General features: G+C 37.6%; 1 protein-coding gene across 1 annotated transcript in view; it reads right to left on the bottom strand.

The window, feature by feature from the left end:
- NBEA (neurobeachin) overlaps positions 1-24587 on the bottom strand; it is a 610373-nt gene extending 585786 nt beyond the window's left edge. The window contains exon 1 of the mRNA XM_060080316.1: positions 24152-24587. Coding sequence (XP_059936299.1) covers positions 24152-24451 — 300 coding nt within the window. The 5' untranslated portion in view covers positions 24452-24587. The remainder of the gene's footprint in view (positions 1-24151) is intronic.
- Between the last annotated feature and the right edge of the window lie 368 nt (positions 24588-24955).

Here is a 24955-nt window from a genome sequence, read left to right as displayed (position 1 = left end):
GAATTCTAGGACACCTAACTGGTGACAGAGAATTAGTGTTGGAAAATTATGTATTTTCTTTTAAGTACTGGTTATGGCTGCCTTCCTACTACAACTGCAGAATTGAGTAGTTGTGATAGACACCATATGGCCCACAAAGCCTAAAATACTTGGATCTTTATAGAAAAAGTTTGCCTACTCCTGTTCTAGATAATTAGTTTCTCAAAGTCTCCTCACTCAACATTTTTGGTCCATATCACTAACACATCACCTATTCCATTTATATATTTACTTATATATAGTTGTTCAAGTTGACCCTTGAACAACTGTGCAGGTCCACTAATACATGGGAATTTTTCAATAAATACTATATAGTATTATATGATCTGCAGTTGGTTGAATCCTCAGATGTGGAACTGTGGATATGGAGGGCTGACTGTAAAGTTACATGCAATTTTTGAGTGCTTGGGGTCTGGGCAACCCTAACCCCCATATTGTTCAAGGGTCAATTGTATTTATTTGTCTATCTCCCCTAGAAGATAACTACTTATAAACAAAAAAGTTTCATTAATCATTCTATCTTTAGAACCAACTTCTTGGCATATGGTTGACTGAAGTTTAATAAAAACATCTATTCCAAAAACAAGCTTCTTAAAGCATGTTTCTATCCCAGTGTATCTTATCGTCAACTTTAGTATCAGGTCTATGTTCTAGTTCTTAGGAAAAAATACTATTTAAAATCATAAAGTAATAGCATGTTAAAGCCTGAAAGGACCACATGTGTCATCTAACCCAATCCTTATTTTCAGTCAGGCAAAGTAAGGTCTGTAACACGTAAACGACTTGCTCAGCTAATTAGTAACAAAGACATGATTAGACTCCAAGCCCAAAATCAATAGTCTTTTCACTAACAATAGCAAACCTTTCTAACACCACAAATGAAAAATAAAACAAATAAAACTAAGCTTTGAGGGTACCCCAAAACTACCCTCCATTCAAGCTACTCAGAGTACCAGGCAATGAGAAGGCAACTGAATCAGAACATGAATTAACACACTGCTTCCTTCATCAAGAAAGTCTTGCTATGGGGGAAAAAAAGTTATTTGAAATAAACAGTGTGTTTATTGACAAAATTATTCATATTCTGGCACAAGCTCCTTATCTCCTCTTAGACCAACAAACACTTCACAAACATGCAAACCTGATCTGTGGGCCACATTTTGAATAGCAATGTGCTAAATGAACATTCTGTATAGCAGCAGAAACTTACTACTATAATGAACTGTCATATATGTAATTCATATATACAGTTCCCACTTAAGAGGAATAAAGGGAAAATAACATCTTTTTCTCAGATACATATGAACAGACACATATGAAGTATATAGAGAGGGATATATAGACAAAAGATGTAGATAAATAGACACATAGATACAAAGAAAGAGAGAGAGAAGCAGAGGCTTGGAGAGATGAAATATTGATACTTGATACTCAAGGTCACAAACCAAAGAAAAGGCAGAGCCAGGATATGAATTCAAATTAGTTGTACCACAACAGCCAAGCACTTTACAGAAAACCAGGATACAAAAACTGACTTGACTGAAATAGCATTTACGCATTAATTTATAAATCTAAAAACAGAGTCAAAGACATTAGTTCATCATTATAAAAGTCCTAAAAGAATCAGGTACAAGATGGAGCAAGAATTAGCACCCACTAATAATACACTTCACCACTGACCAGGCTGCCCTCTGTGACCAATCCTATTGTTTCAGGATAGAACGACCACAACTACTGACAGAATATGAGAACACTAGTCTATCTAATCAGATCAACTTACATGGAATGAACATTTTGCTTTGTTCATGTCTCTTTCTTGCCAAAATGTCTTGCTCCACGTTGCCCAAAGTCCTTAGCTACAAATTCACAAACTCTCACTTTTCTCAACTGTTAAATGGGGATAGAAATGCCTCTGTCATGGAGTTATTGTATTAATTGAGAATATTATATTTCCTTTATTCTAAGGAATATTTTTCATTTTAACATTTCTGAAATCAACGTATAACTCGTAACTGATGTGTACATTTAATGTAGTTGTGTTTCTTCTTCCCCCACCAAGAGCTGTTATTATATCAGAAACAGTCAACAGCCTAGCAGCACAGCTAACAAAAACTTATAATTACTATTATTTTTTTTTTTTTTTTTTTTTTTTTTGCGGTATGCGGGCCTCTCACTGTTGTGGCCTCTCCTATTGCGGAGCACAGGCTCCGGACGCGCAGGCTCAGCGGCCATGGCTCACGGGCCCAGCCGCTCCGCGGCATGGGGGATCTTCCCGGACCGGGGCACGAACCCGTGTCCCCTGCATCGGCAGGCAGACTCTCAACCACTGCGCCATCAGGGAAGCCCACTATTATTTTTTTTATTATATTTGGTGCAAACAAGCACCAGATGATCCTGGTTTGTTTTGGAAACGGCTGCATTATAAAACTTTTCTTTATACACTTATATACAAATATATACGTGTTTAATGCATTATTTTTATTTCTCCTCTACCTACACTTTGTTGTCTAGAGACCTTGACTTTGCCAACTACAGTTTTGCCAACCACATTACATTTCAAGAATGTGACTCCTGAGGGTGTTGGGAAACTGATGTATTTACAAGGTGCTAATAGAGCACAAACATGGAAATGCTTAACTGCCTCAAAACTCTCTTTGTGTTACAGAAGGATCAATAGTAGAGACAGAAGCTTAAGCTAAGTCCAAAAGGACAGGCAGGAATTTGCCAGAAGGAAAGCGCACTCCTAGAAAGACGTTACTACTTTATAATGTGCTGACTTAAAGTTCCAGAGCTGGAATGCCCTTACTCCACCCTGTCTACTCAGCAAATCCCTGCTCCCCTTGGAAGCCAATTTCAAGAGAATCCTCCACCTTGAAGTCTTTCCTGACTCCTGCAAATAGTTCATTACTTCCTCCTCTGTGATACTGTACTCTAATACATACTTTTACTCACGGTCACAAGAGGAAGAAAAAGGCAGAGCCAGAATCTAATTCAGATTAGTCATTCCACAAAAGCCTGATCACATAATTTAGTTTTTTTTTTTTCTAATTTACACAGTGGTCTCTGTTTCTAGAATTTGAAATCCTTAAAGAAAAGAATCATCTTTCCAATCTCACTCTCTCCCCAGGTTTGATCATACTATCCCTAGGTATGGGCACTTCAGCTCCTAACAATTACCTAGAAATAAAAGTATGTTTAAATTAACCTCCCTCTCATCTCCATCAAGTATGATTATTATTGCTATTATTAAAGGAGAATGAAGATCTCAATTTTCTACAAACACTGCAGCAGATATAAAACTGTAATTAGCTGAGGAAAAAAGTAAAAGCTGCTTGGACTTAAAGTGACACCAGTAAACATGTAATACCTTTGAATACATATACGAAGGCATATAGAATACAAATACAAGGGAGACAAGAAGGAAGAAGTAGAAGAAAGGAAAAAGATAAAATATTTCAAAGTAAGGAGTTTGCATAATGAAAAGTATTAAGTCAGTAACTTCTCTGCTGCCTAGGCTTCCAAATCTGAAAACAAGATAATCTTCGAAATCTTACCAAGATAAGCATTAGCATTGCAGAATTCTAGTATTCTACTATTCAATTCAGAGTCTTATTTAAAATATGGCACTCCTGATAATTAATACTGAAATTAGCAATCTAAATACAATAGGGGACTCTTATTCCAATAAAACAAGTAAATCTTAACAAAGTATATATATTCTGCTCTCTATATAAAGGTAAGGTTAGATCTCAATTTTTTTTTCTCTTTTATTTAATCAGTTATACATATACATATGTTCCCATATCCCCTCCCTTTTGCGTCTCCCTCCCACCCTCCCTATCCCACCCCTCCAGGCGGTCACAAAGCACCGAGCTAATCTCCCTGTGCTATACGGCTTCTTCCCACTAGCTATCTACCTTACGTTTGGTAGTGTATATATGTCCATGCCACTCTCTCGCTTTGTCACAGCTTACCCTTCCCCCTCCCCATATCCTCAAGTCCATTCTCTAGTAGGTCTGTGTCTTTATTCCTGTCTTACCCCTAGGTTCTTCATGACATTTTTTTCTTAAATTCCATATATATGTGTCAGCATACAGTATTTGTCTTTCTCCTTCTGACTTACTTCACTCTGTATGACAGACTCTAGGTCCATCCACCTCATTACAAATAGCTCAATTTCGTTTCTTTTTATGGCTGAGTAATATTCCATTGTATATATGTGCCACATCTTCTTTATCCATTCATCCGATGATGGACACTTAGGTTGTTTCCATCTCCGGGCTATTGTAAATAGGGCTGCTATGAACATTTTGGTACATGACTCTTTTTGAATTATGGTTTTCTCAGGGTATATGCCCAGTAGTGGGATTGCTGGGTCATATGGTAGTTCTATTTGTAGTTTTTTAAGGAACTTCCATACTGTTCTCCATAGTGGCTGTACCAATTCACATTCCCACCAGCAGTGCAAGAGTGTTCCCTTTTTCCCACACCCTCTCCAGCATTTATTGTTTCTAGATTTTCTGATGATGGCCATTCTAACTGGTGTGAGATGATATCTCATTGTAGTTTTGATTTGCATTTCTCTAATGAGTAAAGATGTTGAGCATCCTTTCATGTGTTTGTTGGCAGTCTGTATATCTTCTGTGGAGAAATGTCTATTTAGGTCTTCCGCCCATTTTTGGATTTGGTTGTTTGTTTTTTTGTTATTGAGCTGCATGAGCTGCTTATAAATTTTGGAGATTAATCCTTTGTCAGTTGCTTCATTTGGAAATACTTTCTCCCATTCTGAGGGTTGTCTTTCGGTCTTGTTTATGGTTTCCTTTGCTGTGCAAAAGCTTTGAAGTTTCATTAGGTCCCATGTGTTTATTTTTGTCTTTATTTCCATTTCTCCAGGAGGTGGGTCCAAAAGGATCTTGCTGTGATTTATGTCACAGAGTGTTCTGCCTATGTTTTCGTCTAAGAGTTTGATAGTGTCTGGCCTTACATTTAGGTCTTTAATCCATTTTGAGCTTATTTTCATGTATGGTGTTAGGGAGTGATCTAATCTCATACTTTTACACGTCCCTGTCCAGTTTTCGCAGCACCACTTATTGAAGAGACTGTCCTTTCTCCACTGTACATTCCTGCCTCCTTTATCAAAGATAAGGTGACCATATGTGCGTGGGTTTCTCTCTGGGCTTTCTATCCTGTTCCATTGATCTATCTTTCTGTTTTTGTGCCAGTACCACACTGTCTTGATTACTGTAGCTTTGTAATATAGTCTGAAGTCAGGGAGCCTGATTCCTCCAGCTCCATTTTTCGTTCTCAAGATTGCTTTGGCTATTCGGGGTCTTTTGTGTTTCCATACAAATTGTGAAATTTTTTGTTCTAGTTCTGTGAAAAATGCCAGTGGTAGTTTCATAGGGATTGCATTGAATCTGTAGATTGCTTTGGGTAGTAGAGTCATTTTCACAATGTTGATTCTTCCAATCCAAGAACATGGTACATCTCTCCAACTATTTGTATCATCTTTAATTTCTTTCAGCAGTGTCTTTTTTTTTTTTTTTTTTTTTTTTTTGCGGTATGCGGGCCTCTCACTGTTGTGGCCTCCCCCGTTGCGGAGCACAGGCTCCGGACGCGCAGGCTCCGGACGCGCAGGCTCAGCGGCCATGGCTCACGGGCCCAGCCGCTCTGCGGCATATGGGATCCTCCCAGACCGGGGCACGAACCCGTATCCCCTGCATCGGCAGGCGGACTCTCAACCACTTGCGCCACCAGGGAGGCCCTCATCAGTGTCTTATAATTTTCTGCATACAGGTCTTTTGTCTCTTTAGGTAGGTTTATTCCTAGATATTTTATTCTTTTTGTTGCAATGGTAAATGGGAGTGTTTCCTTGATTTCACTTTCAGATTTTTCATCATTAGTATATAGGAATGCCAGAGATTTCTGTGCATTAATTTTGTATCCTGCTACTTTACCAGATTCATTGATTAGCTCTAGTAGTTTTCTGGTAGCATCTTTAGGACTCTCTATGTATAGTATCATGTCATCTGCAAACAGTGACAGCTTTACTTCTTCTTTTCCAATTTGGATTCCTTTTATTTCCTTTTCTTCTCTGATTGCTGTGGCTAAAACTTCCAAAACTATGTTGAATAAGAGTGGTGAGAGTGGGCAACCTTGTCTTGTTCCTGATCTTAGTGGAAATGGTTTCAGTTTTTCACCATTGAGGACGATGCTGGCTGTGGGTTTGTCATATATGGCCTTTATTATGTTGAGCAAAGTTCCCTCTATGCCTACTTTCTGCAGGGTTTTTATCATAAATGGGTGTTGAATTTTGTCGAAAGCTTTCTCTGCATCTATTGAGATGATCATATGGTTTTTCTCCTTCAGTTTGTTAATATGGTGTATCACACTGATTGATTTGCGTATATTGAAGAATCCTTGCATTCCTGGAATAAACCCCACTTGATCATGGTGTATGATCCTTTTAATGTGCTGTTGGATTCTGTTTGCTAGTATTTTGTTGAGGATTTTTGCATCTATGTTCTTCAGTGATATTGGCCTATAGTTTTCTTTCTTTGTGACATCCTTGTCTGGTTTTGGTATCAAGGTGATGGTGGCCTCATAGAATGAGTTTGGGAGTGTTCTTCCCTCTGATATATTTTGGAAGAGTTTGAGAAGGATAGGTGTTAGCTCTTCTCTAAATGTTTGATAGAATTCGCCTGTGAAGCCATCTGGTCCTGGGCTTTTGTTTGTTGGAAGATTTTTTATCACAGTTTCAATTTCAGTGCTTGTGACTGGTCTGTTCATATTTTATATTTCTTCCTGATTCAGTCTTGGCAGGTTGTGCATTTCTAAGAATTTGTCCATTTTTTCCAGGTTGTCCATTTTATTGGCATAGAGTTGCTTGTAGTAATCTCTCATGATCTTTTGTATTTCTGCGGTGTCAGTTGTTACTTCTCCTTTTTCATTTCTATTGATTTGAGTCTTCCCCCTTTAGTTCTTGATGTGTCTGGCTAATGGTTTATCAATTTTGTTTATCTTCTCAAAGAACCAGCTTTTAGTTTTATTGATCTTTGCTATCATTTCCTTCATTTCTTTTTCATTTATTTCTGATCTGATTTTTATGATTTCTTTCCTTCTGCTAACTTTGGGATGTTTTTGTTCTTTCTCTAATTGCTTTAGGTGCAAGGTTAGGTTGTTTATTCGAGATGTTTTCTGTTTCTTAAGGTGGGATTGTATTGCTATAAACTTCCCCCTTAGAACTGCTTTTGCTGCATCCCATAGGTTTTGGGTCGTCGTGTCTCCATTGTCATTTGTTTCTAGGTATTTTTAAATTTCCTTTTTGATTTCTTCAGTGATCACTTCGTTATTAAGTAGTGTATTGTTTAGCCTCCATGTGTTTGTATTTTTTACAGATCTTTTCCTGTAATTGATATCTAGTCTCATAGCACTGTGGTCAGAAAAGATACTTGATACAATTTCAATTTTCTTAAATTTACCAAGGCTTGATTTGTGACCCAAGATATGATCTATCCTGGAGAATGTTCCATGAGCACTTGAGAAAAATGTGTATTCTGTTGTTTTGGGATGGAATGTCCTATAAATATCAATTAAGTCCATCTTGTTTAATGTATCATTTAAAGCTTGTGTTTCCTTATTTATTTTCATTTTGGATGATCTGTCCATTGGTGAAAGTGGGGTGTTAAAGTCCCCTACTATGAGTGTGTTACTGTCGATTTCTCCTTTTATGGCTGTTAGTGTTTGCCTTATGTATTGAGGTGCTCCTATGTTTGGTGCATAAATATTTACAATTGTTATATCTTCTTCTTGGATCGATCCCTTGATCATTATGTAGTGTCCTTCTTTGTCTCTTCTAGTAGTCTTTATTTTAAAGTCTATTTTGTCTGATATGAGAATTGCTACTCCAGCTTTCTTTTGGTTTCCATTTGCATGGAATATCTTTTTCCATCCCCTTACTTTCAGTCTGTATGTGTCTCTAGGTCTGAAGTGGGTCTCTTGTAGACAGCATATATATGGGTCTTGTTTTTGTATCCATTCAGCCAGTCTGTGTCTTTTGGTGGGAGCATTTAGTCCATTTACATTTAAGGTAATTATCGATATGTATGTTCCTATTCCCATTTTCTTAATTGTTTTGGGTTCGTTATTGTAGGTCTTTTCCTTCTGTTGTGTTTCTTGCCTAGAGAAGTTCCTTTAGCATTTGTTGTAAAGCTGGTTTGGTGGTGTTGAACTCTTTCAGCTTTTGCTTGTCTGTAAAGGTTTTAATTTCTCCATCAAATCTGAATGAGATCCTTGCTGGGTAGAGTAATCTTGGTTGCAGGTTTTTGTGCTTCATCACTTTAATTATGTCCTGCCACTCCCTTGTGGCTTGTAGAGTTTCTGCTGAGAGATCAGCTGTTATCCTGATGGGGATTTCCTTGTGTGTTATTTGTTGTTTTTCCCTTGCTGCTTTTAATATGATTTCTTTGTGTTTAATTTTTGACAGTTTGATTAATATGTGTCTTGGCGTATTTCTCCTTGGATTTATTCTGTATGGGACTCTCTGTGCCTCCTGGACTTGATTAACTGTTTCCTTTCCCATATTAGGCAAGTTTTCAACTATAATCTCTTCAAATATTTTCTCAGTCCCTTTCTTTTTCTCTTCTTCTTCTGGAACCCCTATAATTCGAATGTTGGTGCGGTTAATGTTGTCCCAGAGGTCTCTGAGACTGTCCTCTGTTCTTTTCATTCTTTTTTCTTTATTTTGCCTGCATCAGTTATTCCACTATTTTATCTTCCACCTCACTTATCTGTTCTTCTGCCTCAGTTATTCTGCTATTGATCCCATCTAGAGTATTTTTCATTTCATTTATTGTGTGTTTAATCGATGCTTGATTCATCTTTAGTTCTTCTAGGTCCTTGTTAACTGTTTCTTTCATTTTGTCTATTCTGTTTCCAAGATTTTGGATCTTGGAAATAGAATCTTGGATCATCTTTACTATCATTATTCTGAATTCTTTTTCAGATAGACTGCCTATTACCTCTTCATTTTTCAGGTCTGGTGGGTTTTTATCTTGCTCCTTCTCCTGCTGTGTGTTTTTCTGTCTTCTCATTTTGCTTATGTTACTGTGTTTGGGGTCTCCTTTTTGCAGGCTGCAGGTTCGTAGTTCCTGTTGTTTTTGGTGTCTGTCCCCAGTGGCTAAGGTTGGTTTAGTGGGTTGTTTAGGCTTCCGGATGGAGGGGACTAGTGCCTGTGTTCTGGTGGATGAGGCTGTATCTTGTCTTTCTGGTGGGCAGGTCCACGTCTGGTGGTGGGTTTTGGGGTGTCTGCGGACTTTTTATGATTTTAGGCAGCCTCTCTGCTAATAGGTGGCATTGTGTTCCTGTCTTGCTAGTTGTTTGGCATAGGGTGTCCAGTACTGTAGCTTGCTGGTCGTTGAGTGAAGCTGGGTGCTGGTGTTGGGATGGAGATCTCTGGAAGATTTTCGCCGTTTGATATTATGTGGAGCTGGGAGGTCTCTTGTGGACCAGTGTCTTGAAGTTGGCTCTCCCACCTCAGAGGCACAGCACTGACTCCTGGCTCCTCAATTTGGGATGATTTGTTGTCTATTCATGTATTCCACAGATGCAGGGTACATCAAGTTGATTGTGGAGCTTTAATCCACTGCTTCTGAGGCTGCTGGGAGAGATTTCCCTTTCTCATCTTTGTTCTCATAGCTCCCGGGTCTCAGCTTTGGATTTGGCCCTGCCTCTGCATGTAGGTGGCCAGTGGGCGTCTGTTCTTCGCTCAGACAGGACAGGGTTAAAGGAGCATCCGCTTCGGGGACTCTGGCTCACTCAGGCCCTCAATTTCTGGTTTTGGTAAATAGGGCATACATGCATTTCCAGAAAGTGTATTTTCATATAAAATTTTTAACAGTTAACTCACAAAAAGCAGTTGTTTATTCCATTAAGAAACCATCTAGTAAATTTTATAAGCAAAACATGTTAGAAATAACAGCACTTCATCCAACTCCTACAAAACAACTACATTTTATTCTATTTCTTTAACTCTGTACCAATACTTACAATTTGCCTTCCAAAGTATCTGCTGACAATAAAATGCATTTTAATTTGTTGCAATATTGATTTCCATGAATTATTTAGGCAACTTTTACCAGGGCAGGGAGAACACGTTTTTCCCCAGTGATATGTGGTTTTTAAATTGATGCCATTAAGTCAATGCACTAGTTAGGATGAGGTTTACTTACACTTAACAGGAAAACCCACAATATGAGTGGCTCAAACAATATAAAGATTATGTATATATGTATCTGTAAGTGTAAGTATATACAGTATATGAATATGCAGTATATATACGCATATATACACATGTATGAGCAGATATATTAAAAGAAAAGAGAGCATGCTAGAATATCTATTAGTTTCTTTCTATACTTACAATGGTTCATCTACTTTTGAGACGTCCCCTATAAATCAGTGCTGGCCAATAAAAATATAATGCAAGCCATGTTATGTAATTTAAAATTTTCTATTAGCCACATTAAAAGAAAAATATAAAGAAAATAGGTAAAATTAATTTATATTTCATTTAACCCAACATATCTAAAATATGATTTCAGCATGTAATAAATATTTTTAAATATTTATGCAAATTAAATATAGTGACAATTAGACAATTAGAAAGTGACAATTAAGTCAACTGTAAAATTACATAATTCAGAAACAGTGCATATTAAACATTCATAGCTGACTATCATTATATAAAGCAAAACTTTCTAGTTTTTCTTCAAGAATAAACTACTTTAATAGAGTCCCTCTTTAACAACTAATAACATGTGCCACAAATATGATACATCTAATTATTAAATGTTATTCTCATAAACTACCTCTCCATTAATATATCTTTATTCCTTTTACATACAAAGATAACAAGTTTGGGCTCTAAGATACAGAATGCATTATCATATTGATCCAAAACCCCAAGCACTCTTTCACTAGAAGTGAAATCTCTGTTGTAAATGTCTATATGCCATATTTTCTAAGCAGGTCATCTTTAATTTATTTCAGAGTTTGGCAGCATAATTTTTCAATGTAATTGGGTGCAGCTGTCATTCTGAATGACAGTTTGTCATGCAGTAACTAAAATACATTAGTTTACCTTTCAGAGTGTAGATCACTAATCAGGTTAAACGTTATTTCTAGAATAAAAATAGCCCAACATAATTAATGAAAAAAAAATCAGCAAATCTGACTAAAATCTATCTGTTCAACATACTTTCGATAAAAGTACCTAAATGAGTATTTTCACAAAGAAAAAAATGCTTCTTCACAGCTACTCCACCCACCCCTAAAATAAGTCAGTCAGTCATCCTAAAAACTAATGCTTTTTATCCTAAAGCCCAGGATGAAAAAATGTTAATGGTTCAAAACAACTCCAAGACCACTCAGGCAAGCTGGCTGAACTGTGACCAATTAGTGTAGTCAGTCCTCGTGTGGTACTAATGAGACCAAAAAAATGGGTTACATTTCCATTTGAATCTAAACTTAGTATAGTCAATGGCTACAAGACTGCAATTACAATCCCACCCAGTTAGGGCCTGCTGTCTGCCAGGGGGATGACTTCAACAATAATAGCAATGAAACAAGCATGTGAACAGATTAACACCCAGAAGGAAGAAAAAACACAAAATTGACGCCTTAGCATATTTTATTCATAGGAACAGATACTCCAAAGAAACTACAGCGTGAAAAGTCACACTTTAAAGATGAATCATTAAATCTCAACTTTTAAAAATCATGAAAGTAAATATACTATTTTATAAATAGTTGCTGCACTATCACATATAATATTATTTGACCTAGCGTCTAACATTTTTTTCTGGAACATTCTTTGAAATTTTGTAATGCTGCTAATTGAAAAACTATAATTTGATTTGCAGAAAGGAAAAACCACTGTCCTTTAGTGGGTGGGAGGGAACAGGATTTCCTTACAGAGGAAGAAGCTGAACAAAACAGTACTAATACTAGACCAGTTAAGAGAAAAAAGTCTTCTTAATGGTGATCTTGATACTGAACTGCATCAGGCCCACCTAAATTTCCTTCTAGACTTTAGAAAACCATTAACTCTACTTTGATAAAATGTTACACTGTTAAGAATTCTGATTTTATAAGGCTGAAAAAATTAAAAATAACTTTCAACACCCTTAGTTCATTTCCTTTCATCTCTTCCTCCACCTTTACTCTTATTCATGAACCACAAATACCTACACAAACAGAACTCCTCAAATAACTCAATGAATACATTTTATCACCTAATACATTTTATCACCTCCCCTGTGCTTGAAGGACCTTAAAAAAAAAGGAAGCCAATGGACACTCATGGAATAAGAAAAAAAAAAGATGGGGGTGGGATTTCTACAAGAAGAAATAAAGCTAACCTGATTGTGGTTTGTAGTTAACGTTAGTGGACACAGCCATGGAAAGACTCCCTCATGACCCGTGTCCCTCTGTGTGGAAAAGTTTTCCACTCCTGCCCTTTATATGCTGGGAAATAGTTACTTGTTCTTCAAGATCCAATCCAAAGTCACTTAACCAATGATACCTTCCCAGACTCCTCCAAGCAAAGGTAGTGGAACCATTAATGTCTCCACAGCATTTTGTTTAAATCTTTGTAATATCACTTTTTGACAATGGAATTTGTCTGATTTTTCTTCTTTTTCCTGTACTGAACCTCAAGTTACTGAAGGTAGGGACCATTTAATTCCTTTTTATATTCCCAATGAGTATCTTGACTCTGGCAATAGAACACTAGGTTAGGATTACTCAGTAATTTATTTAATCATCACTTTAAGTGTTTTGAGTGTGCCTGAGTTAAAAGAAAGAAAGAAAAAAAAAAGGTATGCTTCTCCATGAGAGTTATGACCCCAAATGGGGTCATATGAGGCAAAGTGGAACTCCAGGCACCAAGATAAAGTCAAAACAAAACAAAACAAAACAAAACAAAACACTGGACTAAGAGGGAATCTAGGTGATAATTCGAATTCTGTGAAAACCTGAAGGATCTTAACCCAACTGGTTCTTCCCTCACCTTTGCAAGTGATAAGAGTCAGGCTATTCACCAGATCTGAAGACCCTATGACTCCTTATATACATATATACAAACACATCAAAATATCTCTATCCACCCCCTTCCTCTAAAAAATAAAAACTGAAATGTTAAAGCAAGAGGCAAACACAGAAATTAAAAGAACCAGAATAGCCTGGGAAGACAAGATTGGTAACTAAGCCAGAAGTGACAAAAACAAGCAAAATATACAAAATGTGGGAAAAAAATCCTCTTTCAAAACAAGTTCACTAAGCAGCACAAAATTCTAGATTCTATGTTAAGTACTCAGGATAACAAGATGAATAAGACAACATTCTGATCTCAAGGGATTCAGAGTATCTCGGGTAGTCTGACAAGTAAACAAATAATTAAAATAGGACAGGCAATCTGAACTATGTACAAAGTGTTATGGGAGAGCATAGAAATGGGAGGAAGAGCTATTAGGGGGAGATCAGAGAAGGCATCACTTAAGTGGGGGACAACAGCTGATTCTTGAAATATGAACAGGAGTTCTTTAGACAGAAAAAGGAAGACATGATAACTTGAAAAATGCAATGATTATTCAGCAAGTAACAGTCAAGACAGCATAATAAAAGAAAATTCTTCCACTGATGACTCATATCTCATAAGCTTTAAAACTAATTTAAATACTTAATTTAAATTCGAGGACTCTTAAAGGGTAATCAAGTTATAGAAAATAAATACAAATCAAGTACAATAATTTTATGACATTTTATAATAAAATATTGCTGATATAATTAGAGCTGAAAATACGTCTCCTCTTTTAAAATACCAGACTGAGTTTAACCTAGAAAGACAATGACTATTTTTATTTCATTGAAGATTTTATATTGCAGGTCAAGATGATAAGATAAGATAATGCATAGTGTATGCTTAACACAGCGCTTGGCATGTAAAGATTAAAGAGCAACAAACCCAGGAGCAGAACATCTAGCTTTGAGTCTACTTTCTGCTTTGCAACCTTGGACAAGCCCCTTAATTTCAGCCGTGGTTTACTTATTATATTAAAGTAGACCCACATTTATTTCAAAGGGGCTGGTAGAGGATCTTAAAAACATAAGGTATGCTATCAACCCCAATTCTATAAATGCCAATTCCTTCCCCACATGTGAAAAGTTTTTTAAAAACATTTTAAATACTCATATACCATCTTTAAATCAGCTGCAAGTTACTTCTTTCTGAAAATGGAAGTAGTTGCTAAAGAGAAATATATCTAGACAGTTAACACTTCCATAACATTTTCTGTTAAACAATGTTTGCTCTACTTCAGTGAACTGAAAGGAGAATCACAGTTATTGGCAATTATATCACCTAGACTCTAGTTAACTCATTTGTTCTATCCAAGCAAACATGGTATACGTGGTGGTGCATCTGATTAACACTAAAACATAACAAATCTACTTTTTCTATATAAAATAAATATGTCAATGCATACTATTTTTTTCTTGTTCAGAGTAATATCTAAAATATCCACACTTTGCCTAGTGAAAAGGTATACAAATGAAAGCTAGTTACCATTTATAATACCGTATCACCATTCCCCAAAACTCAAAAATTAATACTTCACAACATAGGCCGTTAGATCATTTTGTGTACAAATCCATCAAACTGTCCTGCATTCATTTTTATTTCCTGTGATCAGCAAGTCCTGAGTCCTCTATGGGCAGCATTCTCTACCACAGAATCAGCTCACTGATGCTGGCTGGACCCTCCCTTTCCAGCATCGTCTCTTCATATAATGCAAGCCTTTGGGATAATTTCTAAGCAGCTACATTTTGTTCAATAATGGAGAAGATTATAGCCTTTGAATCTGAAGGCCTGAGTCCTAGCTCTGGTACTTAATACCTGGATAACTTTGTCTAACACTTCACATTTCCTGCAGTCTTAGTTTCCACATCTGCAGAGAAGGAATGGCATCTGAAAAGGGAGTTATTCTGAGGATTAGTTAACACAGCACAATTTTGCAAGTACACTGGAAACAGTTAAGAGCTATTAAAATATACACTAATATAATTTTCTAAAACAACTGATCACAAAACAGTTTTCAGTCCAACTTGCCTCTTACGTGTGTAACTCAAGTAGTTTTCTAAATATTTAAGCTAATACTCCAAGAGGGAGGTATTATTTACCCAGGATCACCCTTCATGGCCTAGTATACATCCACATGTGAAATTCAGCCACATCAGGGAAGGAAGAGACAGAAGGAATTCTAGGCAAAGGAAGCTGTGCCACCTCACGCCTATTCGTTCCCCAATTTCCCATTAGGAAAAACTATCCCAGGCACTGTTAAAGACTATGCGGGATTCAAAACAGACCCCCTATGTTTCATTAGAAGGTGGACACCTGAGATTCCTTCTCTGACAGGTTCACCAGCTCAGGTAGTCCAAACTAAAACAGAACTCAGTTTTAGTTAGATCATTATTTTCTTTCTATGATCATATGGTCATCAGGCTCAAGATAAGAATAAAAATAACAATAGTAAATACTATATAAAGTTAGCTTTGTACCAAGCACTTTACATATATTAATTCATTTAATCTGTACAACCTTATGAGGTAACTCCTTTACACATAAGGAAACTGAGGCACATAAAGTGTGAATGGCTGTGTAATATTTCATAACATAGATATAAAATTACATAAACTTTTCCTAATGTGAACATATAGGTTATTGCTAATTTTTTATATCATTAAACTACATTTAACCCTCATACTTGTCCACAAGTAATTTCTCCTTAGCCTAAAGAACTAAGGATTAATGACAAGAACCTCTTTAAACTTCTTGACTCATATTGGGAAAATGTCATTCAGAACAGCTGCACCATTTTACATGCCAAACAACGTCATTTAAGATTATTCTGCAGTGCTGATAAAACACTGGTAATTTTCCTTTTAATCATTTCTTTTTCAGGGTATCTCACTATTACCTTATGTACTTATTTAGTGAAGATGAATGTTCATAATAATTAGCAATGTCTCTTTCTTCTTTCTTGAAATGCATCAAGTCCTTTGCCAAATTATTTTTCTTATGATTTGTCCTATGACACTTAATACCTAAAGCTTTTTTTATAATTTTAATTCTAAATATTAGTTAGGAATCACTGGAGTGCAACGAATAGAAACCTGATTCAAACTGGCTTAAGCAAAACAAGAAATGTATTAGCTTAATGCACTGAAAAGCCTGGCAGTATAAGTGACTTGAAAGGCTCCAAAGATGTCATCAGTAATCTCTTGGTTCTTGGTGCCTCTGTGATAGCTCTATCCTCAAGCATACTCTGCCTTCATGGTAGCAGAGTGACAGTCAAATCTAGACTTACATTCTAACATCTTAGCAACTCCAGTGATGAGTATCTTTTTCTTTCTCCAGCAGAATGAAAGGAGTTATCAAGCTTTCGCAGATGTACAGGTAGATATTTAACCAATATCTGTTACTGATGGGCCAAGTACAGTTTCTATTCCTGGTCCAGGAAAGCAGAAAGGAGTCCAGGGAAACCCCAAACCATATAAACCAAGAATCAAGAAGAGATGACTCCTCAATCAAAAAATTCAGAACTGTTAACAGCAGAAGGAATGGATGCTATGCAGCCGAAACCAAAAGAAATCTACAACATTCTAGCCCTGGGCTACCCAGCCACCTTATACATTCACTTCTTTCCATATATATAACTTCTTAAATATCCATGTTTAACAATGTTACTATCTTAACAACAACAGAAAATGCACTCATCACTTCACCATGGGTCTGGGAGGCAGGGAGGAAAACAAAGACAATGCCAAGTTACTGGATCCAGCTACAAGTCTGAAATCTTTGTGCTATTAGTATTATTCTTGGTCAATTCCAAACATGCATTTTTTTCGTGGTACCTCATAATCTGACAATATATATATATATATGTAATAAATTTAACTATCCCCCGTTAATCAATATACAATGGCAAAAGAAAAAATAAATAATAATAATGCCCACTTAGAAGAGTGGAGAAGATAAATATGGAGGAAATAATCAAGAGGACATGACTGTCAGCTGACCCATGAAATCAGCAATCAGAGCAATCTGGGCAATCAGAGGCTCCTCACCCCCTCCCCTGTCCTTAGAATATAGACTCTGCCTACTGTTCCCACAGTGGGAACACTTCCAAGGAATAGCCTTGAGAGCAAGGTGTTGTTGAAACCATCTGGATGGTATATGTGACTGAACTTAGTTAAGGCCTCTGTAGTTTAACTTTTAAGATTCTGGCAGGCAGGTGTAGAGACCACTCATATTGCGGCTGCCCAAGACAAGCCTCATAAGCTCCCCTGCTTAATAAACCTGCCAACTACCAATCTGGAGTGGTCTGCCTCTTTTCTTCAGTCTCTCCTTGCCTTCTGTGCATGGGGACCAGTTTGCAAATCAACAGTAAACAAACCATGGTCACTAATTCAAACCACAGTCCATATACTACTGGTCAGAGTAGCAAGAATTGCCTGTTACGGGAATGGAGTCTCTTGGTCAACCAATCTGGATGCACTTATTACCACTATCTCAGCAGACCTCACTTGTCCATTATCCTCTATGGCCTCAGATTTTCCTTCTAGCAGCTGTACTGCTTTAGCAACCCACTTCCTCTTACTGAGGCTTAGAATTGCCTTAGAAGTAAAAAGAACACAGGTCTTTGTTTACCAGGCTTGAGGTTGCCCTGGAAATAGTTTCCCTAAAAGCTCAGTAAGCTTTTGGTCAATTTATTTCAGTCAACTGGTTGAACTAGTAACCAAAGCCAGAGATCTTGTCAAGATACCAATCTACCTTTTAAATTTCATAGCAATATTCAGTCTCATAGCAATAGGCCTTCACATTACTCATCCCTTAAAACCCTCTGCTTAATGATTTCCCTTGAAGCAATGTGAAATAATAAGCTGGATGAGGAGGCACAGCTATTCTATCACTTGTTCCCTGGTTGCATCCTCTTTTAAAACTCTTTAGTAACTGGATTGTTACTTTGGTCAGGAGGTTGGGAGTATAAGCATGAGGTGCTTGAGAGAAGCTTGTAAAACAGAACATTACCTGGCTTTAAACTCCTGTCTTTCCTTTTACCAATTTTAGCATAGGGTAAAAAACAAAAAACAAAAAAACAAAAAAAAACAAAAAAAACACACACAAAAAAAATTGGGCTTTCCAATCCTCAAGGTTCTTGATTTTCTGATTCTCTTGTATGGCAGCTACAGGCAGAAAAGGCCTCTCTTACTTGGAAGGACAATATTTTCTCCCCTCTGTGCTCTCAAGCATTCCAGCTGGACCAAAGCAGACTCCTTTCTTATAAGGCAAGAAGTGGACAACACACTAGAGGATCCCTAAAGTTCCAGCTTTAGTAGCTCCATGGGCAAAGACAACCCAGGTGACAATCGAAACAGCTGTTCCATAATTCCTTTTAAGGAACTGCTAGGGGAAAGCAGTCCTCACTGCCTTGCACTCCATTTCAACATTCAAGGTCTGCTCCTACAATACCCCACTTCCAGTTACTAATGTCTATGCTAGTAAGAATTCCTTCTATTTACAAGTGACAAAAACCCAATTTAAACTGACTTAAAGCTAATAACAATAATAAACTCTGAAAGAGAGAATTTAATGGTTAGAAGATAATCACCACAGACACAGAGAACTCCAAGTGCTCAAGCAGAATCAAGAATATATTTATCTCTCTTGGTTTCACACTCGGTCAAATTCTAATACAGGTACCTACAGCTATAGGATGAGTCTACCAGCTCAACATCCCCAACAAGAAGAGTTCCCAAGTCCTGTGACTCACCCTGTGGCTCCCCTCAGGTTAACTGCTCATCCCTGAACCAATCATGGTGATTCTGGACATGTCTGGGTTATACACCAGCCCACCTGAACCCACCTGAACCAGCTGAACTAAGATTGGAGGATGAGTGGTTCATTAAAGGAAAATTGAGATACTATTACCAAAAAAGGGAAATGTATGCAAGACAGACAGAAACAAGAAATGCCCATTATTCCTAGTAACATGACAACTGGCTACAATTTTTTTTTAATTTCTATTCAATGCCATATATATTCTTCTTTGTTTAAAATAATGTGATCTTAGTTACATGTATATATACTTGACATACATATATTGAAAAATAATTACCAGATTCTTATTCCAAGATGTCAGTTCAAAATATTTACATATATAGTAATGCTTACATAGAGAACATCATACATATTCAACAAATATTTCTAATTATAAGAATAGGCAATACATTAACTTTACATGAGTCTAATTTATTTCAAGATCTTGGGTCTGGACCCTACTGTTGAACAGAATTTCAGAAACTTGTCCTCTACTGCCTAATAATGGTGTCCTGCATACTCAAAATGCACTTAACTTATCCAGGAGCCAGAAATACAAAAAATAAATATACATAACGTAGGCTTTTGCTCTCACAGAGTTCACAGCATAGGAGTGGAAACATGTATAAATAATTAAATACTATACACAATACTAGAGAATGATAGGTATATCTTTGTATAAGGAGATATGCTGACATTGCACAAAATATCAGACGTACAGGCAATAAATGAAAAATCTATGAAACTAACTGATGTAAAATAATATTAAAGTAAATAGTCAAAAATGTGGATGATTGAATTGTATAATACTGCTACATCGGTGATCCAAAATGGAAGCTGATTTCGCTGGAACCAATGAATTTCTTGACACTGTGTTTGAAAAATGTATAGCAAAAGATGAGGGAACCTTGAGATACATTTAATTAACCACATAGTATTTGCCAAAAACTGACTAGCAATATAAAAAATACTTATTTAAAATTAATATAACTTGATAACAGACTCGTTATAGAATATATGCCGCTTAATGTCATTATATGACTAAATTAATACTTTTGAGGAAAACCTCAGAACTCCTTAAGATATTGAAACTTCCAATATTTACATATGCACTCAATTTAATTTTCAATACCTGATAACAAGAATAAAATATAATTCAAATTAATATGAAAAGACTTACATGTCGACCTAAATTAAAATGTAGAAAATTCTCTTTTAATATAAATAAATGTGGTTTTATTAATATTAAGGACTTCATGATTCAAAAATGCAACCACATATTTTTAGAGTAAATTTAGTTCAAAAACATCTTTTGTTTGTGAAATTTAAAATATCTTGAAAATATAATTTTAAAGATATTTATATCAAGCTGCAAGTGAAAAAAACTCTAAGGAAGAAGAGTTACTGTCACATTCAAGTATAGAAGAATAACCTTCAAATTTCCTTTGAACAATAATACCATGATCCATACGTCAAGAGAAGAGAGGCACTTAGCCCACAAAGTCCCCTCAAAGTATCTTGTTATGCTTTTAATACAATATACAGTATGCCACTTAGAACATAAAAAAATAAAATTATCAGAGGAAATATTTTCTACAGCTAAAGATACACTAATATATTGCACAATTTGTGAAAAAATAACTATAAATTAAATGCTATAGATTTATACTACCTAAGAGAGCTATTCAAAAAAGTCCTACTGTCAATTCTTTAAGTAAATATTAATCCTTTATTTTAGCTTTTCTAAAAATAAGTTTATATTAAAATCTGTGATAAGAAGACACGTTCATGTTATAAACAAAGAACATATTATGTATACATAGAATTTACTTCAAGGAAGGAAAAACTTTATATAAACATATGTTAAAGTGTGTTTACAAACAAAGCAATGGATTAAGTAGTATGCCTGTTTTATAACTGAAACAACAAACAAAGTTCCTTTTCTACAGTTAAATGCTCTTATACTGCCACATTAAATAATACCTCCCAAAGCCAAAATTTGTTGATGATCAGTTTTTTTCCATCGGTAAAGCTACAATGCAAAATCCTTGACAATACACCCTCACTGTAACCTATTTACAAACTAACTTACTCATCTTCCTGATCTTGTCCACCTTGTATTTGAATGTTTCAAGTCAATTATAATATCATTGTACAAATATGTTCATCTACAATGGAAATTACTCATTTTATTTCTCATTCCATGGTGATTCTTCAACAAACTCCCACAATCCACCTAATAGTGGAAATGGACCTCTACCTTTGGCAAAAGAAAAAAGCCCCAAAATTACAACCATGGCTGTGTTAAAGGAGTCCTATATTTTAATGCATACTTCAACTTTACTCTGCAAAACTTTTAATTCTTTGGGCAAGGCATGTGAGAAACCTAACAACCAAGTATCAGTATTCTCATCATATAAAGAAAAATAACGTACAGGAAAAAAAGGAAAAAAAATATTCTGACAAAGGTGACTGAGACAGGGTTTTGTTTAAGGTAGAAACCGTTTTGTTTTGAAGTTTCATTAGTTCTCCTCCCTTTCTTTTCTGTCATAGAAATCACTGTGATAAATATTTCACTATTCCACCTACTTTTTAATTTAATGTTTTAAATTAAGACTGAAAACTGAAAAAACTCATTTTAGAGATTAATATTAGAGGCTTCCAACCTTTAGCAAGTCACTGAGTGCCTTAAATGGATTTTACTGATTTACTCATTAAATAAATAGAATTAAGTTTTGATAATTATTTTTTAAATGCCTATGATCTCCAAATATTTTCCCAATCAACTTAAATTTTCACATGACATTTTCATCATGAGTATATTGGAAAGATAAAGCACTAAACCTACCATTCAAGAAAAACTACACTGCAAATGACTAACGTGTATTCCACAATCAATATAATTAATAAATTAATAGTAAATAGCTCCTTTTGTCATTCTTTTCCCCAAAAGTTTCCATTTAAAGATCAACTGTACTCTTTAAATACGTACAAAGAAATTTTAAACCTAACTTTCTTTATGCCAAAAATAAAAATGTCTTTGTAACGCAGTTACAATGTCTTAAATGGATGTGGGGATATACCATGTCAGTATTACCTTATTTCTGATTACTCTAATTAAGCTTAACAGTAAAGTTAATCTTTAAAATAATGTTTGCATATTGAGGCTTCATGCCAGATTTTCACTGCACTGAAGAGAATTAAATTTCTTTTTTACCTCAAAAGAAATATTTCACTTCCTTTCTTAACCTACTGTATATCTATAGAACCCCATCTGTTAAGAACTGATCCAGCATACATTGCTACTGCTGCAGAGTCCAAACTGGTTACACATTCAAATCAGTTTCCAGCTTGTGGGAGCCTCTATTGCCTCTTATCACGTTAAAATGTATTAAGTAAGCATACAAATACTTATTAAAAATAACCTAATATCACACCACCTAAGGTAAAAATGGTATTGGAAATCTGGAAAACTGTAAAAAAAAAAAAACTTTAAATGTTTCCTTTTAAATTTACATAAATACAGTACCTGATAACCTACTAACATATTTTGAGATTTCATCTCGTTAAAAAAAAAAAAGGGCAAGTACTGACCTCCTATTTGCAGCTGGTTATAATTAAAACACCCAGGAACACAATATTTCTATTAGTGTCTCGAAAAGAACTTGGTTATACCAACGCAGTGACAGTCCCCCAAACTTACACTGACTTTTTGTGACTTGTTTGATAGGTACACAGAAGTACAAAGAGGTGTTTGGTATTTAAACAGGAATAAATATAACAAAGAAAAGTCAAATATTCTCTTATCTTTGACGTGACACCCCAGCAAAACAAACAAACAAAAAACAGCTTTAACTCTTCTGTGAATTTAAGAGGTACATAAACCAAAGACATTATCTAATCCCTGTCCCTGTCTCAGGGCACCACTGCTGTAGCTGCAGCTTTCTTTCAGTTTTCCAATAGATCAAATAAAAATAATTGCTTAGCTGAAAATTCTGACTGCATAGGTGTGATAAAATCTCCCTGCAAGCAAATTTTTATATTCCTGTGACTCCACACCAAATACAATAGCCAACTGATTGCTCCTGATTTAAGCTTGCCTTCCAAAACCCAACCTTACAGTTTGTCAAAGACTAGGTATTGCAGAGAAAACTGTTTAAAAAGCTTTGCTGCAGCAAAAACTGCACTTACAAGGCATTAAAACATGAATTAATCTTAAATGAACTAGTGCTATTATCCGAAATCTATGATTCTCCCCTCTTTATTTCTTCCCCATGTCTTCCCCTGACATCTCAAACGCTTCTTAGCCTCTCCGTAGACAGATATCGCAAAACATTAAGTCATACACAGTTCTGCAGTAACTCTTTCTTATCACGAAGGAAACCAAAACCTAGGGTTGAATTTAACACCCTTCCTCTAATCTTTATCCACATGCCATGCTCTCTGAAGGCAACCATAGAAATCAACCTGTATGATTTGGTGTCCTCACATTTTAATATCTCATGTGCACAAAAAATGACTTAAGAGGTCAGCATATTCAGGGCAATATTACAAAGAAAGGAAGGCTACCTAAAAAGAGATTGGGGTGGGGGGGGGAGATACAGCCACAACATTCTCCAACATAGCCTCGTAATATATTTAAAGGCAGATGCAAAACTGCATCATTTTTCCTCCTCAATGGAAAACATCACCTCCCAGCTGCTCAAGTTGGACTTAATGCGCTTCTCGCATTTCAGCAGCGCCGGGGAATTTAGGCTCCAGGGGCAAGGCTTCCATCCTCAGAGAGCCACACCACGGACAATTAAGAGTGTCGGAGAAAGAACCCCAGAGAAAAGGAGGCCTTCCGCTCCCCCTAACTAAACTCTCAAGTCAACCCAAAACCTGCACGGCAAGGAACAATTGACGACTCATAGTCATGAGAAGTGATAATAAGCGGTGTTAAGTTGGGCTCTGCGCTCAGGTGGCAGGAGAGGACCGGAGGAGAGCAGGGAGGTGGCGTGGTTTGGGCAGCGCGCAGGCAGGTCACCCGCTAAGCAATACCCGCCGGACGATCTGGGCTCGCAGGGACGCGCTGCGTGTGTGACCAGGGGGGTGGTGGAGGGGTGGGAGCCAGCGTCTGGGGAGGGAGGCCATGGGGGCTGGGAGGCAGATGGCGAGCACGCCTTTTTCCCTTACCAGGTTGAGCACCGTCTCCACGATGTCCCTGTTGCTGACCTCTCCGACCTGTATGAGTCCAATCAACACTGCGAATTTCATCCGGATGTTGCGGATCGGCACCGAAGGGTTAATCATCCCCGCGGGCAGCACCACCGAGCCGGAGCCGGAGCCGGACGCCCCTCTCAGCTCCCCCATCCCGCTGCCGCCGCCACCACCGCTGACCCCGCCGCCGCCGCCTCCGCCTCCGGCCCCGACGGCGATGAGCCCCACGGGTTGAGGCTCGAGCCCCGGGCCCGGGCCCGGCTTCTCGCTCGCCATTTGCCCCCCTCCTGAGGAGAAGGAAAGAGCCGTGGCACTGCCTCCGCCGGTACCGTTATACCTGCCTCGGCCCCCGCCCCCCGGCCGTCGCCTCGGAGCCCCAGCATCCACCAGCGCCGCGGCGCCGGGCCCGCTCCCCGCGTGCGCCTCAGCCCGGCCCTTTCCGGCGCCCTCCCCGGCGGAGGCGGAGGGTTATTCTCAGGCTTATTCCCGGCGGTGGCGGCGCCGCTAACCGCTGCCCGGCGAGCGGCAGTGCCCGCCCAGCAGCTGTGCCGCTGGGGCCGCCGCTGCCTCCTCTCGCTCCCCCTCCCGGTCCGTCCGGCCCGGCCCGCCCCCCGCGGAGATGCTGCCGCCGCTCCGAAAAGCCCTGAGGCGCGAGCAGCTGGCCGCGGCGCTGGCCGGTGCTGAAGCTCAGGCTGTGGCCGATGCTCCTAACGCCGCTGCCGCCACCGCTACGGGCGCCACCGTTGTTGTGAAGCCCCGACGCCGCCGCTCACTCCGCCA

The sequence above is a fragment of the Mesoplodon densirostris genome, chromosome 17 (genome assembly GCF_025265405.1).
Source record: "Mesoplodon densirostris isolate mMesDen1 chromosome 17, mMesDen1 primary haplotype, whole genome shotgun sequence".
NCBI classification, from domain to species: domain Eukaryota; kingdom Metazoa; phylum Chordata; class Mammalia; order Artiodactyla; family Ziphiidae; genus Mesoplodon; species Mesoplodon densirostris.
This window is presented reverse-complemented; position numbering and strand designations above follow the sequence as displayed.